Source organism: Mytilus edulis, chromosome 2 (assembly GCF_963676685.1).
Source record: "Mytilus edulis chromosome 2, xbMytEdul2.2, whole genome shotgun sequence".
NCBI lineage: Eukaryota > Metazoa > Mollusca > Bivalvia > Mytilida > Mytilidae > Mytilus > Mytilus edulis.
The window spans coordinates 60,124,384-60,137,254 of record NC_092345.1 but is presented as its reverse complement, the minus strand read 5'-3'; the positions used below and the strand labels follow the sequence as shown (position 1 = coordinate 60,137,254).

The window sequence follows — 12,871 nt, the reverse complement described above, 5'->3', positions numbered from 1 at the left end:
CTGCCAGTTACCTGAGAGTAATCTCAGATATGAACCTAGTGTCTGTTTGTTGTTGGGATGTGCAAGTACCCTTCCACGTCTACTTGTATTTTTGTCCATCTGATGAGTTAAGCCTTTTTCACCTTATTTTTATAGTTTGTTCTTCTGTTGTACTATTATACCACTGTCCCAGGTTAGGAGGAGGGTTGGGATCCCTCTAACATGATTAACCCCGCCACATTCTGTATGTAGGTGCCTGTCCCAAGTCAGGAGCCTGTAATTCAGTGGTTGTCGTTTGTTTATGTCACTAAAAAAGTCTAAAAGTCTGAAAAGACCAGTTTTTGTCTTGATTTGCATGAATTTTTACTCGACATTCTCCAAAAGTATGACTTGTGTCTCAATTTTTCTTGACAAATTCTCATTTATATTAAATTTGTATGAGATTCACTCGACATATTCTCGACATTCTAAATATGGTCTTAACATTTCTTTACAAATTCTTGACATTTGAATACTGTCTTAAAATTTCTCGACATTCTTCTTTTTTCTCAGTATGGCTTGAAATATTCTGAACATTTTTAATTGTGTCTTAAATTTAATTGACAGTTTTGAGTTTTACAAATCATGACCAATGCATGATATAATTTGTTTTCCCTCTTTATATAGTATACTGTTGTTTCACGTCTTATAAATAAAATGAAAAGTGGGCATGTAAAATAATTGAAAATTTTGGTATCTAAATATTTTTACAAATGCAAATAAAATCTAATGTATAAAACAATTTAAATGTGACTGTTTTGATATTAAACAATTAAAGTCGTGTGTCTTTCATTTTAAATTACAAATTTTGATTCCTAAATTTTATATATTAAATGATTAAATCTAATCATACTGTAGACATAGTTCATTCTACATTCAAAATATTCAATATTAATATGGTAAATAATGATTGTATACAAATGTGGTTTATATAAATAGCAAGTTACGATGAGATACAAATCATTCATTTAACAGAAGAAAAATTTGTGTAATATGTCATCTGTTGGAATATATATTAAGTATTACACATGGACAGGATGTTCCCCGTATTCCACACCCCAGAGTACACGCAACTGTCAAATAGAAATTACTGATTTACCTGTAATTACCCATACAACTCATCAGTTGACCAACCATGCCACTACAATTTAAAAAGTTTGTTGATAGATGAAAATTATGAAAATCATTATTTTGATGAACAAAATTGAATAAAAATGGATTTTTTTCATCAAAATTATGAAGCTAATTATTTTAACATAAAAACAAATTGAATAATTCCCAAGGATTAAAAGAATATTATTATCTACTCCAGGAATAATAAAAAAAAACAATGTATTTGTAATGGATCCCATCAATGATTTCTATAGAAAGCATTGATCTTGTGAAATGGATCTCAACAGACATGCATAAAAATAATCTAAACATTTTTGTTTCTTGTCAGGAAGGAGTTATCCCAAATATTTATTTTTGATGATAAAAAATATATAAAATTCAACACTAAAATTGGAATAAAAAATGTTTTTGGGTTGTTCTAAAAATGATAAAAGGTTTTTGAATCAAGATGAGAACAAATTCTTTTACCTACACAAAAGTTTTCCCTCTCTTTTCAGCCACACAAACCCAAAAGATGAATTGTGGCATCCAAAAGAGACACATGGTCACATTTTAAGACTGCCTTTAAGACACCTACTTGAGTAAAGCAAATATGAGTGGCAGTTTTGTGAATGGCAAAAATCTAAATGTTGTTTGTCAGTTACTTCGACTTATATTTAAAGTGAAAACAACTAATTAAACGTTTAATAAAAATAAATCAAAATTAAACTACATAGGGGATTATTCAAAGTATCCCAACTTATTTGCACCAAAAGGGTATCTTACTATACCAAATTTATCCTTCATTCTTCAAAGTTCAGTTTAGCCATAATAAAAAGGAGTATATAACATCAACAGAATGTCATAAACAGTGCAGAATAAGTCTGTACACATTTCAGGCGAAATTTATACTGTTGAGATAGTGTGAAGACATATTTAATACTGTCAAGAATGTGTCGAGACATATTCAGACATTATTTAGAATGTCAAGAATGTGTGAAGACATATTCAGACATTATTAAAAATGTCAAGAATATGTCAAGACAGATCGAGACAAATTTAAGACAGTCGAGAATTAGTCAAGACTAATCCAGACTCTTATCAGATGATACAGGAAGTGTCAAGAAATTTTAAAACTATGTTCATACTGTCAAGACACTTGTCAAGAAAAATCAAAAACCTTATTAGACAAATTCATACTATGTCAAGAATTTTTAAAAATAAAATTATTCAGACTAATTAAGAATGTTGAGTAAACATTCATGCAAATTCAGACAAAAACTGGTCTTTTCAGACCTTTTGACTTTTGTAGTGTGTGTTGCATATTTGTTTTTGTTCAATTTTTACATAAATTAAGCCGTTAATTGTTTCACATTGTCATTTCGGGGCCTTTTATAGCTGACTATGCGGTATGGGCTTTGCTCCTTGTTGAAGGCCGTATGGGGACCTATATTTGTTAATTTCTGTGTTATTTTGGTCTTTTGTGGAGAGTTGTCTTAATGGCAATCATACCACATCTTAATTTTTTATAAGTATGGAATTTCATTTCATTATAACTACGGTCAACGTGTTTGATATCAGTCTTAAAGGTAAAGTGCATAATTCTATGAAATTGACATTTTACTACATCACAGCATTTCAATTATATATATATTTCAGTTGAATATTAGTGGAAACACAAACAGACGTACATTGAAAATGAAACATTAGTAATTTATCGCAGCAAAATAAATTTACGTCACTTTCATCTCTTACAAGCTGCAATTTATATTATAATTTTTTTATATTAGCAGAAAATTATAGCATCAAATGAATTTCACATTTGTGTATATTGCTTTTCTAAATTCTCGCTAAGATCTGCATTGCTGCGTATTAAAATATTGAAGACATGAGAATAGAACAATTGTGTAATACATATATTGGTGAATAAACCACAATATAAAATTACCAAAAGAAACTTACACGCCACAGTATGTATTATGCAGACTGATTTCTCCATTATCATGTTAATGTAACATGTGTAATGCATTGGATGTTTGTTTACAGTCTACGTGTTACGTCATGTAAGTGTGCAATTTGATTATTAGATTGGAAATGGCAGACAAAAACAAAGCTGTCGGGTATCCATAGTCAACCTGGATTGTAGGTATGACCGCTATTGTAGTAGAATATTTAAAATAGATAAATCTTAAAGCCTGAGGATACTGAATTAAATCAAATCATAGCAGTAGGTTATTCCATGATTGTCTTAACTTATATTACTTAAAGGTTTTATATCATATTTGAAACAAATAACATTTATCTTTCAGAAATTTCCGTATATCATTTATACATTTAGTTTAGAGACAGTTATTCTTGTTCATATGTATTATAAAGTAGGAAAATGTTTAGAATACCAATGATACGGTCATTTGTTCTATGAATAAAATGTTCAAAATTTATTGTGTTTTAAAAGTGTTTTATTCAGAAAATGAAGATATAATCCAATAATCTGTCCTTTTGTTAAAACATTTTTATAATACGCGCAGTTATTCAATGATTTAAGCTTTCAATTATGTCTTCCTAACGAATCAAAGCAGTATAATAAATAAATTGAAACTCGAAATAGTAACATATATTTCAACAAAGTCATATATAAAAAGGTATAACGGTATGAAGAGTCAAATGTACGATTTAGCGCAATCAAAATATTGTTTAAATATTTTTGAGGAGTATTACAATTCAAAGAAAGTCAAAATTAGATATTTTATGAGCGTCACTGGTGAGTCTTATGTAGACTAAAAGCGCGTCTGGCGTACTAAATTATGGTCCTGGTACCTTTGATAACTATTTACACTACTGGGTCGATGCCACTGCTGGTGGACGTTTCGTTCCCGACGGTATCTCAAGCCCAGTAAACGCTTCGGTGTTGACATGAATATCAATAGTGTGGTCATTTTTATCAATTTCCTGTTTACAAAACTCTGAATTTTTCGAAAAACTAAGGGTTTTCTTATCCCAGGCATAGATTACCATAGCCGTATTTGGAACAACGTTTTGGAATTTTGAATCCTCAATGCTCTCCAACTTTGTACCTGTTTGGCTTTATAAATATTTTGATATGAGCGTCACTGATGAGTCTTATGTAGATAAAACATGCGTCTGGCGTAATAAATTTTAATCCTGGTACCTTTGATAACTATTTACACCACTGGGTCGATGCAACTGCTGGTGGACGTTTCGTCCCGACGGTATCTCAAGCCCAGTAGTCAACACCGAAATGAATATCAATAATGTGGTCAATTTTATAAATTTCCTGTTTACAAAACTTTGAATTTTTCGAAAAACTAAGGATTTGCTTATCCCAGGCATAGATTACCATAGCCGTATTAGGCACAACCTTTGGGAATTTTGGATCCCAATGCTCTTCAACTTTGTACTTGTTTGGCTTTATAACTATTTTGATATGAGCGTCACTGATGAGTCTTATGTAGACGAAACGCGCGTCTGGCGTACTAAATTATAATCCTGGTACCTTTGATAACTATTTACACCACTGGGTCGATGCCACTGCTGGTGGACGTTTCTTCGCCGAGGGTATCTACAGCCCAGTAGTCAAACTTCGATATTGACATGAATATAAATTATATGGTCATTTTTATAAATTTCCTGTTTACAAAACTTTTAATTTGTTCGAAAAACTAAGGATATATATAAATAGTTAACAAATAAGCACACAAAGCATCGTTCAAATTTAAAAACCACAGTCATTGCTTACTTATATATGTATTTTAAATTAACCCATAAAGGATTCTAGATCTTCGCTAATTGTATTTCAACAAGACTGGACTGATGCTAAAAAACTAAGTAAAATGGTGTACACGGATATACAGTTCATAAATTATTGGCCTTTTCGCTAAAAAAAAAGTCTACACAAAGGTAGAAAATATTTTATTCACGCAATTATAGTTCAAGCAAAACAATACTATTCTAATTCAGTTGTTTAGGCAATCTGAAAAAATAAAATAAAAAAGGTTTTCAAATAATAAAATAATATCCCAGACAACAGTCAAAATGATAAATGTAGATCCTCAGTAAGATGACTAGTAACGAACGTTCACCTTGATAAGCAATACAAAAATGGAAAAAATATATATAATGTTTTTGTTTTTTGTCAATTAAAGTCAAATAATGTTAAGTAGCGATATACACTCATCAAATCAAGGCAACATCAAATCATAGCTCATTTGTTCTGTAGTAGTAGTCATCCCCTGGCGCTTCTGTAAACAGGTTATTCAATTCCTCCTTGATCTGAGAAAATCCAGCTCTCTTACGAGGATCATAGTGCCAACATTTCAGCATGATTTTGTAGAAACTATTTATCAATAAACAGAAAACACATATTATTAATATTGATTACTTGGTTTTGTGGCAACTACACCATTTATTATGAACGAAAGAAGCCGGAAAATAAGTTCGAGATCCGCAACATATAGATTTGAAACAACAATATTATTGCAAAAGGTAAATGGTATATATTGAGTACATCCAAAAAGATGTAAATCATGATCTTACTTTTGAAACATAAGTGCTACAAAATGTGTTCAAAGAATGTTTTAGTTGTATTTTTAGATCATTTATTACCATTCGAAATTCTCACTTGCATCTGTTTTTGTCATCAAAAAGAGGATTTGGATGAATACTTAAAAATTGATAAGTATTTAATGTGTATAGCACTAACGTTACCATTTATTTGCATAAGATGTGCATTTCGACATTAAATGGCCAAAATGTTCAGGTATTAAGTTTTTCAGGGATAATATAGGTCACAAATCGTCTGACCTTCTTTTCACATCACTTGTGAATACAATATAAAGGCAACGGTAGTATACCGCTGTTCGAGGTTTTCCGAGCTGGTGTATTATCCAATTTCATACAGAAAATGTTATGTAATTGAATTTTCATATTCCATGTTAAGTATTAATAGTAAGTACTGTTCAAAAACTTCGCTTTAAAAGCATTATTCGTGGTGTAGTTGTTAGCGCATCGGACTACTAACACAAAGGTTCCTGGTTCGATCCCGGTTCCGGGAAGAAAATTTCAGGGACTGAATTTTCGGCTCTCTCTTGACACCATTTGCGAGTATGGTCTTGAGAAACGATGATAGTCCGTCGGAAGGGGGGCGATGAATGGCTGATCCGTTTTAAGAGAAAGCCATATTTCGTGTATGCAAAAGACACCCTTGTAATGCCGCTACAAGGCAGCACTCGCACCCGCAAAGTGAAGAGGGATTAATGTAAGTTGAAAAAACTTGTTTCCTAATCAACTATAAAAAAATCTATTGAAACTAAAAGCATTATCAATTTCGTGTCGTGCTTCACATGGGATAATAAGCTATATAATACATAGGAAACATTTAAATACTAAAAAGTTAAAGCAAAATTTAAATTGGAAGTAAATACAACCCTGTCAATCGTGTACAGTGAAACGTTCAGAAGGAAAATTTTAAAATCAATACTTGAACACTTTGAAAAATAGCTTCCTTGTAAGCAGAACCACATAAGAAGGACATCAAAACAGGATATCAAATCAACTGGATTTTATTTACACTCCATATGCCTGCGCTGTTGGAATCAGTATTTAGTATTCGGTTGCAGTTGGCATAATTTTAGTTATGATGCAAAACAGTCGTCATTTCAGAAATGAGTGTAACATGTTAACGGCTGTAGAGACTTAGGTTGATTGATTACATTTTTTAGCTGATGTAAAAGAAGTAACAGTTAAAAGATATATCAGATTAAGATATTAACATGTGTACCAAGGATTCAAAGAAAGACAAAAACAGAGAATGCATACTAATCTGGATAATATGAAAAAATCAACATTTTCACCTGTACTTCGCCCTTAATTTTGATAACATACTTCAGAACATAGTGCTTCACAACTTAAATGACTTAAAATTGATACATACACATCATCACAATGCTCTGGTTTCTTCATCTTATAACCACGTTTTACCATACCAGGTACATCTCTACTTTGCACACCTGGATAAGGAGTCTCACCTATAAAAAATACATTCGTTTTTTTTTCAAAAGAGTCTCAAGTAGTAATAAGGACATCTTATTCCTGCTTTTATATTTATATTTCTTAGACCGAAAAAAATATATTAACAAGTTTGTTAAATATATTATCAGCAACTAGCAAATGTTCAGCCGTTTATTCTGTTCTTAGCAGATTTTTTTCCAAAAATTGATGTCTTATATCATTCAAAATGTATGAATATCCCTCCACGTCAACTGCAGAAATGAAATGAAAGTTTTTTGTAAGTTCATTGCAAGTTGTTATCACATAAGAGTAGTATTTCAAGACAGTCATCGATTAAAAAATAAGCATTATTCAAAAGCAGAATACCTGATACAAATATGATAACAATTTTAAAAGTAAACAGTTCGTAATAAAATTAATTGAAACACATACTAGTATTATTAATATAATAACTTATATGATATACATAACGATGGCACTTTATATTCAACGTTATTCTAGCACAGGTTTAGAACCACTCATTGACAGCATATAAATATGATGGAGAAAGACCGTTTAATACATACCGAGAGAAAATATCTCCCACATTACGATGCCATAGGACCAAACATCACTCAATTCATTTGCATATGCAGTAGTTTTCATACATTCTGGGGCCATCCATTTTACCGGTACTCTTTCCTGCAAAAGATTGATTATAGAAATAATATTATACTCAGTCAAATATAAGAAATTAAATTTATTAAGTGAAAAAGGAGCTTTAGCTAAGATGTGTTTTCTTTTTTTAGACCTCACGAGCCTCCTTTTTTCAGTTTTGTGCTGTAATGCAACCTAACATCTCTGAATATTTACCTGATATGATAGTTTTGAGTAGTTGTCATAACAGTTATACGTGACAATAATTCAAATTTTCAGGGGGTTCGCGGGTCTAAATCATTTATATAGGATTTCCTTATATTTTTCTATAAATTTTTCTTATAGTTAATAGAAAAATAAAATAAACAAATGGGGTCACCGTTCATTTGCGCTCACAATCTGCCTTCAAAAGAAGCATACATTTTTGTAAAGGTGTTTTTCTTCTTCTGTTGAACTAATAGGAGAAATAAATGTAATATCGAAATAAAAAAAAGAAATTTATTATAGAAATCGCTCAAATTTTACAATAATTTAGTTTAAGTACAGCATATATGAAAATTATATTAAAAAATATAGGTCACCGATGAGTTAAAAAAAGATATTTTAATTTTAAAGCCAAAAATGGCATTTTTCCATCAAAGGGAGATAATTTGGAACTTTTTCAATGATGTATACCTTTTAAAAGTCATCTGCGGCCAACACAAATTAATTGTTTTGAAAAATTTTTGTACAATATTATAAAGAAACAACTACAAAAGGTAATAAATAAATTTTGTAATGAAAAAAATTGTTTATTTTTTTTCTGAAATTTTTATACCCTTGAGCCTCCTTAATATCCAACATTATGAAATAAAATAAAAACAAAAACGGATTGTATATCTAAAAAATAATTAACAAGTGACTATACGATATAATTAAAAATGTTTTTTAAAGACGTATTATTTTGATATTTGTACTGACAAGCTATTTCTAACTATATCACTGAATGTAAAATACATATGAAAAATAATATTGGTCCTACTTATTTCGCATTATCAAATATGTTTTCTATCTTTAAATGCTGACCTTCAAACATTGTGGTGTTAAACGTCTGTGCAATTTTCACTTTTTTATGAATACATTCTAACATACGACAAATCAAGAATGTAATAATAGAGGTCATATCGTATTTTACATATTACATTTTTAAATAAAAAGGTATAATCACTACCTAATATAGTGATTCAAACATAGATCAAGCATACAACTATGTGAAGCGTACAATCAATGATTCTCATCAGATTTGTAATAAGCAAAGGTATTATCTTTTGCAACGAAATATGGGGGTTACCCCAGTATATGTTCCTATTTTTCAAACCAAATTTTAAATATCAGTCTTACATTCTAAGACATATAGTGCAAAACATCAGACACATCAATGTTATATTAAATTGTAATATGAGTCTTTAATTGTTACTTGTTTTCTTTCAATAATATTATAATGCAATACCTTTTTAATAGAACCGTTTCAAACATTATATAGTGCACTATATCTGGTACTTAAATTTTATATTTAATTGTACATTTACATTGTTTTTCGCATCTTCCTCTTGATTTGCATCTGGATCGGGACCAAATCCAGTGAGCTTTGGTTCGTGCAGATCATTGAGTAACACATTACGTGCAGCAAGTCGTCTGTGTACTACCTGTTATCAAATTTAGAAAAAAATGAAGTCACAAAACTTTTTATATTACTAATCAAAATTAAAACAACAAAACAGGAACAGATGTTGTATAAACATGACTACAAAATGCTGCATATGAATTTATTTTCGAATTATTTAAATTATGAGAAAATTATCATACAATCATCGATGTATACATTGAATCAGTATATCCTTGAGTTTAATATTTATATAAAACAAAAATGTATTTGCTTGATAATGTCAGATTTTTGTAACGAGCTGATTTCACTTGAAATTAAATTTAACGTTGACATGGATCAATATTACGAATAAATGGAATGTCGGGTAATCAGAACTATCACAGTACAAAGAACCAGCAGGAGATACATCCCGACGAAGTAAGGCATTGGGAGAAGATACTGAGAAACAATAAAGACCTAAAGTAAAGCAATCAGTAACATACAATTATGCTTTACACACGAATACATGCAAAACTCAGAACACAACAACACAAAGATCAATCAACAGGAAATGAATCCCACAAAAAACAAGTTAGAACTTAAAAGTCGCTACTGACAGTTTCGTGTTTACTCCTGAATACGTTGATGATCGATACCCTATTATGAATAGTCACGAATGAAAATGGATCGGTAAATGGATCTTGTCACATTATAAGACATCATCAAATAAATGAGTTTTTGGTTTCTGTCATGTTCTTTCAGCCTTTTTGTGTGTAAATGAAGTAGAAAAAACGTTGTCTTGCAAGCCACAAATAAAACAAGAAGACTGCGTTCGCGTACACCGACAGACATACTCAGAAATAAAATATAAAAATACACACCACTTGAACATGATGTGAGGTAACAATAAGAATCCAGATAACAGGAACTATTTGTTACAACATGTGTAATACAACAACTTTAACTTAGACATGTAGGCGTCCGTTAACAATCAAATGCGATAGCTTGACTTATAAATTTTGATTGTTCAACAAATATCTCCTAAATCGCTTTTGTTTTTCATTCTATTATCATCAATTATTCATTCATGACTCTTTTGAAGCAAACATCTTTGAAAATGTAAAACTCTCAATCCCATATCTAATTTTATTATTTTTGTGTAATACCAACATTGATTTTCCTTTATTTGTCTGTTAAATCTGTACTTTTAAAAAAAGTTGTGAAGAATTTGTCATTTTTTTCAAATAAAAAAAAATATTTGCATGGGTAAAGATTTGTCCTGTCTATCACTATAGAAAAATGAATCATAAAATTTCATTGCATATTATACAATAACTTTCACTGAAAGTTAACCAATCAAAAGGTCACCTCTTTATCTATGTACAAGCTTCAGTAATCATGTAACCTCGAGTTTCCAAATTATTCTATAGAATCACCAAATGAAAAAATAATGATGCTTTGAAACACACAAGATATATGTTTTTTTGGCACAGAATATTTTTTCTGCAATGATTGTAGGATAAATTTCCTTGAATTCGTCAAATTTAAGAGGAATATATTTTTCGACCTTTTTTTTATACATCAAGATGAAACGTACTATGATATGGTGGTATTACACCTTTTCATCTGTTTAACATGAAATACAATATTCGTATCTGAATGGTTATGAGTTGTTTTCCTCTACTGTAGTTTAACATAAATAGTTTTGTTTGAACACATATAGTTTCATTTGTTAATTTCTAAATAATAAATTGTTTGATTGTATATCATACACTAAATTAAGGACTGGCATTTCCATTTTTAAAATGACAGGCTGTTTCTGATTGAACTTTCTTACAGAGAAAAAAAATCATAATAAATAACTGAAATATAAACCCATAAAACATACCTTGTTAGAGGCCAAATAATCCATTCCGTTACAAATACCAAATGCCATTCGGAACAATCTCTCCTCTAATTCTACTGTTATATTTGATCTTGCAGACTCAAGAAATTCTTTCAACACTCCTTTCGAACAATATTCTAGAATCATCATTGGACCACCTACCAAGTAAACAAAGCAACTTTATTGTTTAGTGAAGTCTTCTCCAAATTTTATCAGCTGATTCATTTTCAATGCGAATTATCAAATCGAAGGTCAGTGCTTTGGGAATAGCATGTTTTACTGTAGGAGTTAAACAAATGTTTTGTAAATTGGCCATTGATAAATTACATTTGTTTTAAAGAAACTAACTGAAGTTTTCAACTCCCTCAGACAAAGTTGAGCTTTCAAAAATTTTGTCGTTTTTATATACCTTTTGGTCATATATCATTATTCTTACTTGGCTTTCGAATGTTGTAATTGGAAAGTTTCTGATGAAGGTTAATTCAGAAAAGTGCTTCTTTCTGAGGCAAGAAATAATCAAGTGTTATTTTCATTTACTTCACCACGAGGTCAATACCACTACTAGTGTTTATGAATTTTCCTGATTTATCACAAACCCTTTCGTAAATCTCAGTTGTTAAATAAAGAAATTATTAAGAAACTAAGGTTTCATTTTTTAAGCCAAAGTCCTGTGGTGAATTTGGATTATTATTTATTTGTTGTGGTTGTTTTTTTGAGAATAAAAAAAAACGCGCCACGTGTTCCTTTTTAAATATATTTCAAAGCTGAATGTACATTTTTTTCAAGAATTTTACCTGTCAATAAACTATTCATAGATACCAGGATTGAAATTTTATATTTACGCCAGACGCGGTTTTCGTCTATAAAAGACTCATCATTGACGCGCGAATCTAAATATGTTAAGTCATAAGCCCTAAATCACTTTTAAATCATATAATTACTAAATTAGTCATTTGAATGAAATGATTTATATATATTTACTCACGGACATCATCTTCAACTGAACCGATGAAATCCAAGATATTTTTATGATGTCCCACTTTAGTCGCATAAAAATTTATCTTAGCTCTCATTTTCACCACGTTTTCCTCATTCTGGTCATCTAGAATTGGTAATAATATATGATTGCGTTTAGTATAAGTTAAAAGCAACTGTACTCACTGCAAACTACGATTAATTACTGACTTTCTTCTAGTTTGCAAACAATAAGTAATAAACAATGTTTACAATTCTTTCATTTTAAAGTCATTGCTTTGATAAACTTATAAATCTTTAGTATTGCAAAACCCGATCCTTTACAGCAGCATATTTACATTGCATGCCGAAACATTTTCATCATTGCAGTGACACAATTAAATGATCTTATAAGTCAAATAAAACTATGGAGTATTATTTGTTGAATGGATGAGAGACGTTTTTGCGTGATGCAACTGATAAAATTCCAAACCATAGCGTGCTCAGATAAAACCGTAGACATCAAATGCAGGCAGCTATGATTTCTATGATGGTTTACGGCGCTAAATATATGTGCCAATTTGCAGCACATTTTTATGACGTCATTTTCACTATAATAATGATATTTCAAAGCT

The 12,871-nt window shown here is 30.3% G+C and overlaps 1 protein-coding gene across 3 annotated transcripts in view; it reads right to left on the bottom strand.

Annotated features, from left to right (window-relative positions):
* Positions 1-12,871, bottom strand: part of LOC139512561 (uncharacterized) — a 110,450-nt gene that overhangs the window by 68,204 nt on the left and 29,375 nt on the right. Inside the window, exons 17-22 of one of the 3 annotated variants that reach the window (XM_071300276.1) lie at positions 12,268-12,384; positions 11,286-11,440; positions 9,342-9,458; positions 7,704-7,818; positions 7,061-7,154; positions 5,026-5,464 (exon numbers count right to left, since the gene is read on the bottom strand). The exons of 1 other annotated variant lie outside the window; for it this stretch is intronic. In XM_071300276.1, the coding sequence (XP_071156377.1) occupies positions 5,326-5,464; positions 7,061-7,154; positions 7,704-7,818; positions 9,342-9,458; positions 11,286-11,440; positions 12,268-12,384 (737 nt within the window). In that variant the 3' untranslated portion in view covers positions 5,026-5,325. Of the gene's footprint in view, positions 1-3,072; positions 3,162-5,025; positions 5,465-7,060; positions 7,155-7,703; positions 7,819-9,341; positions 9,459-11,285; positions 11,441-12,267; positions 12,385-12,871 lie in introns of those variants that run through there. One more of the 3 variants, XM_071300278.1, reaches the window with a different exon arrangement.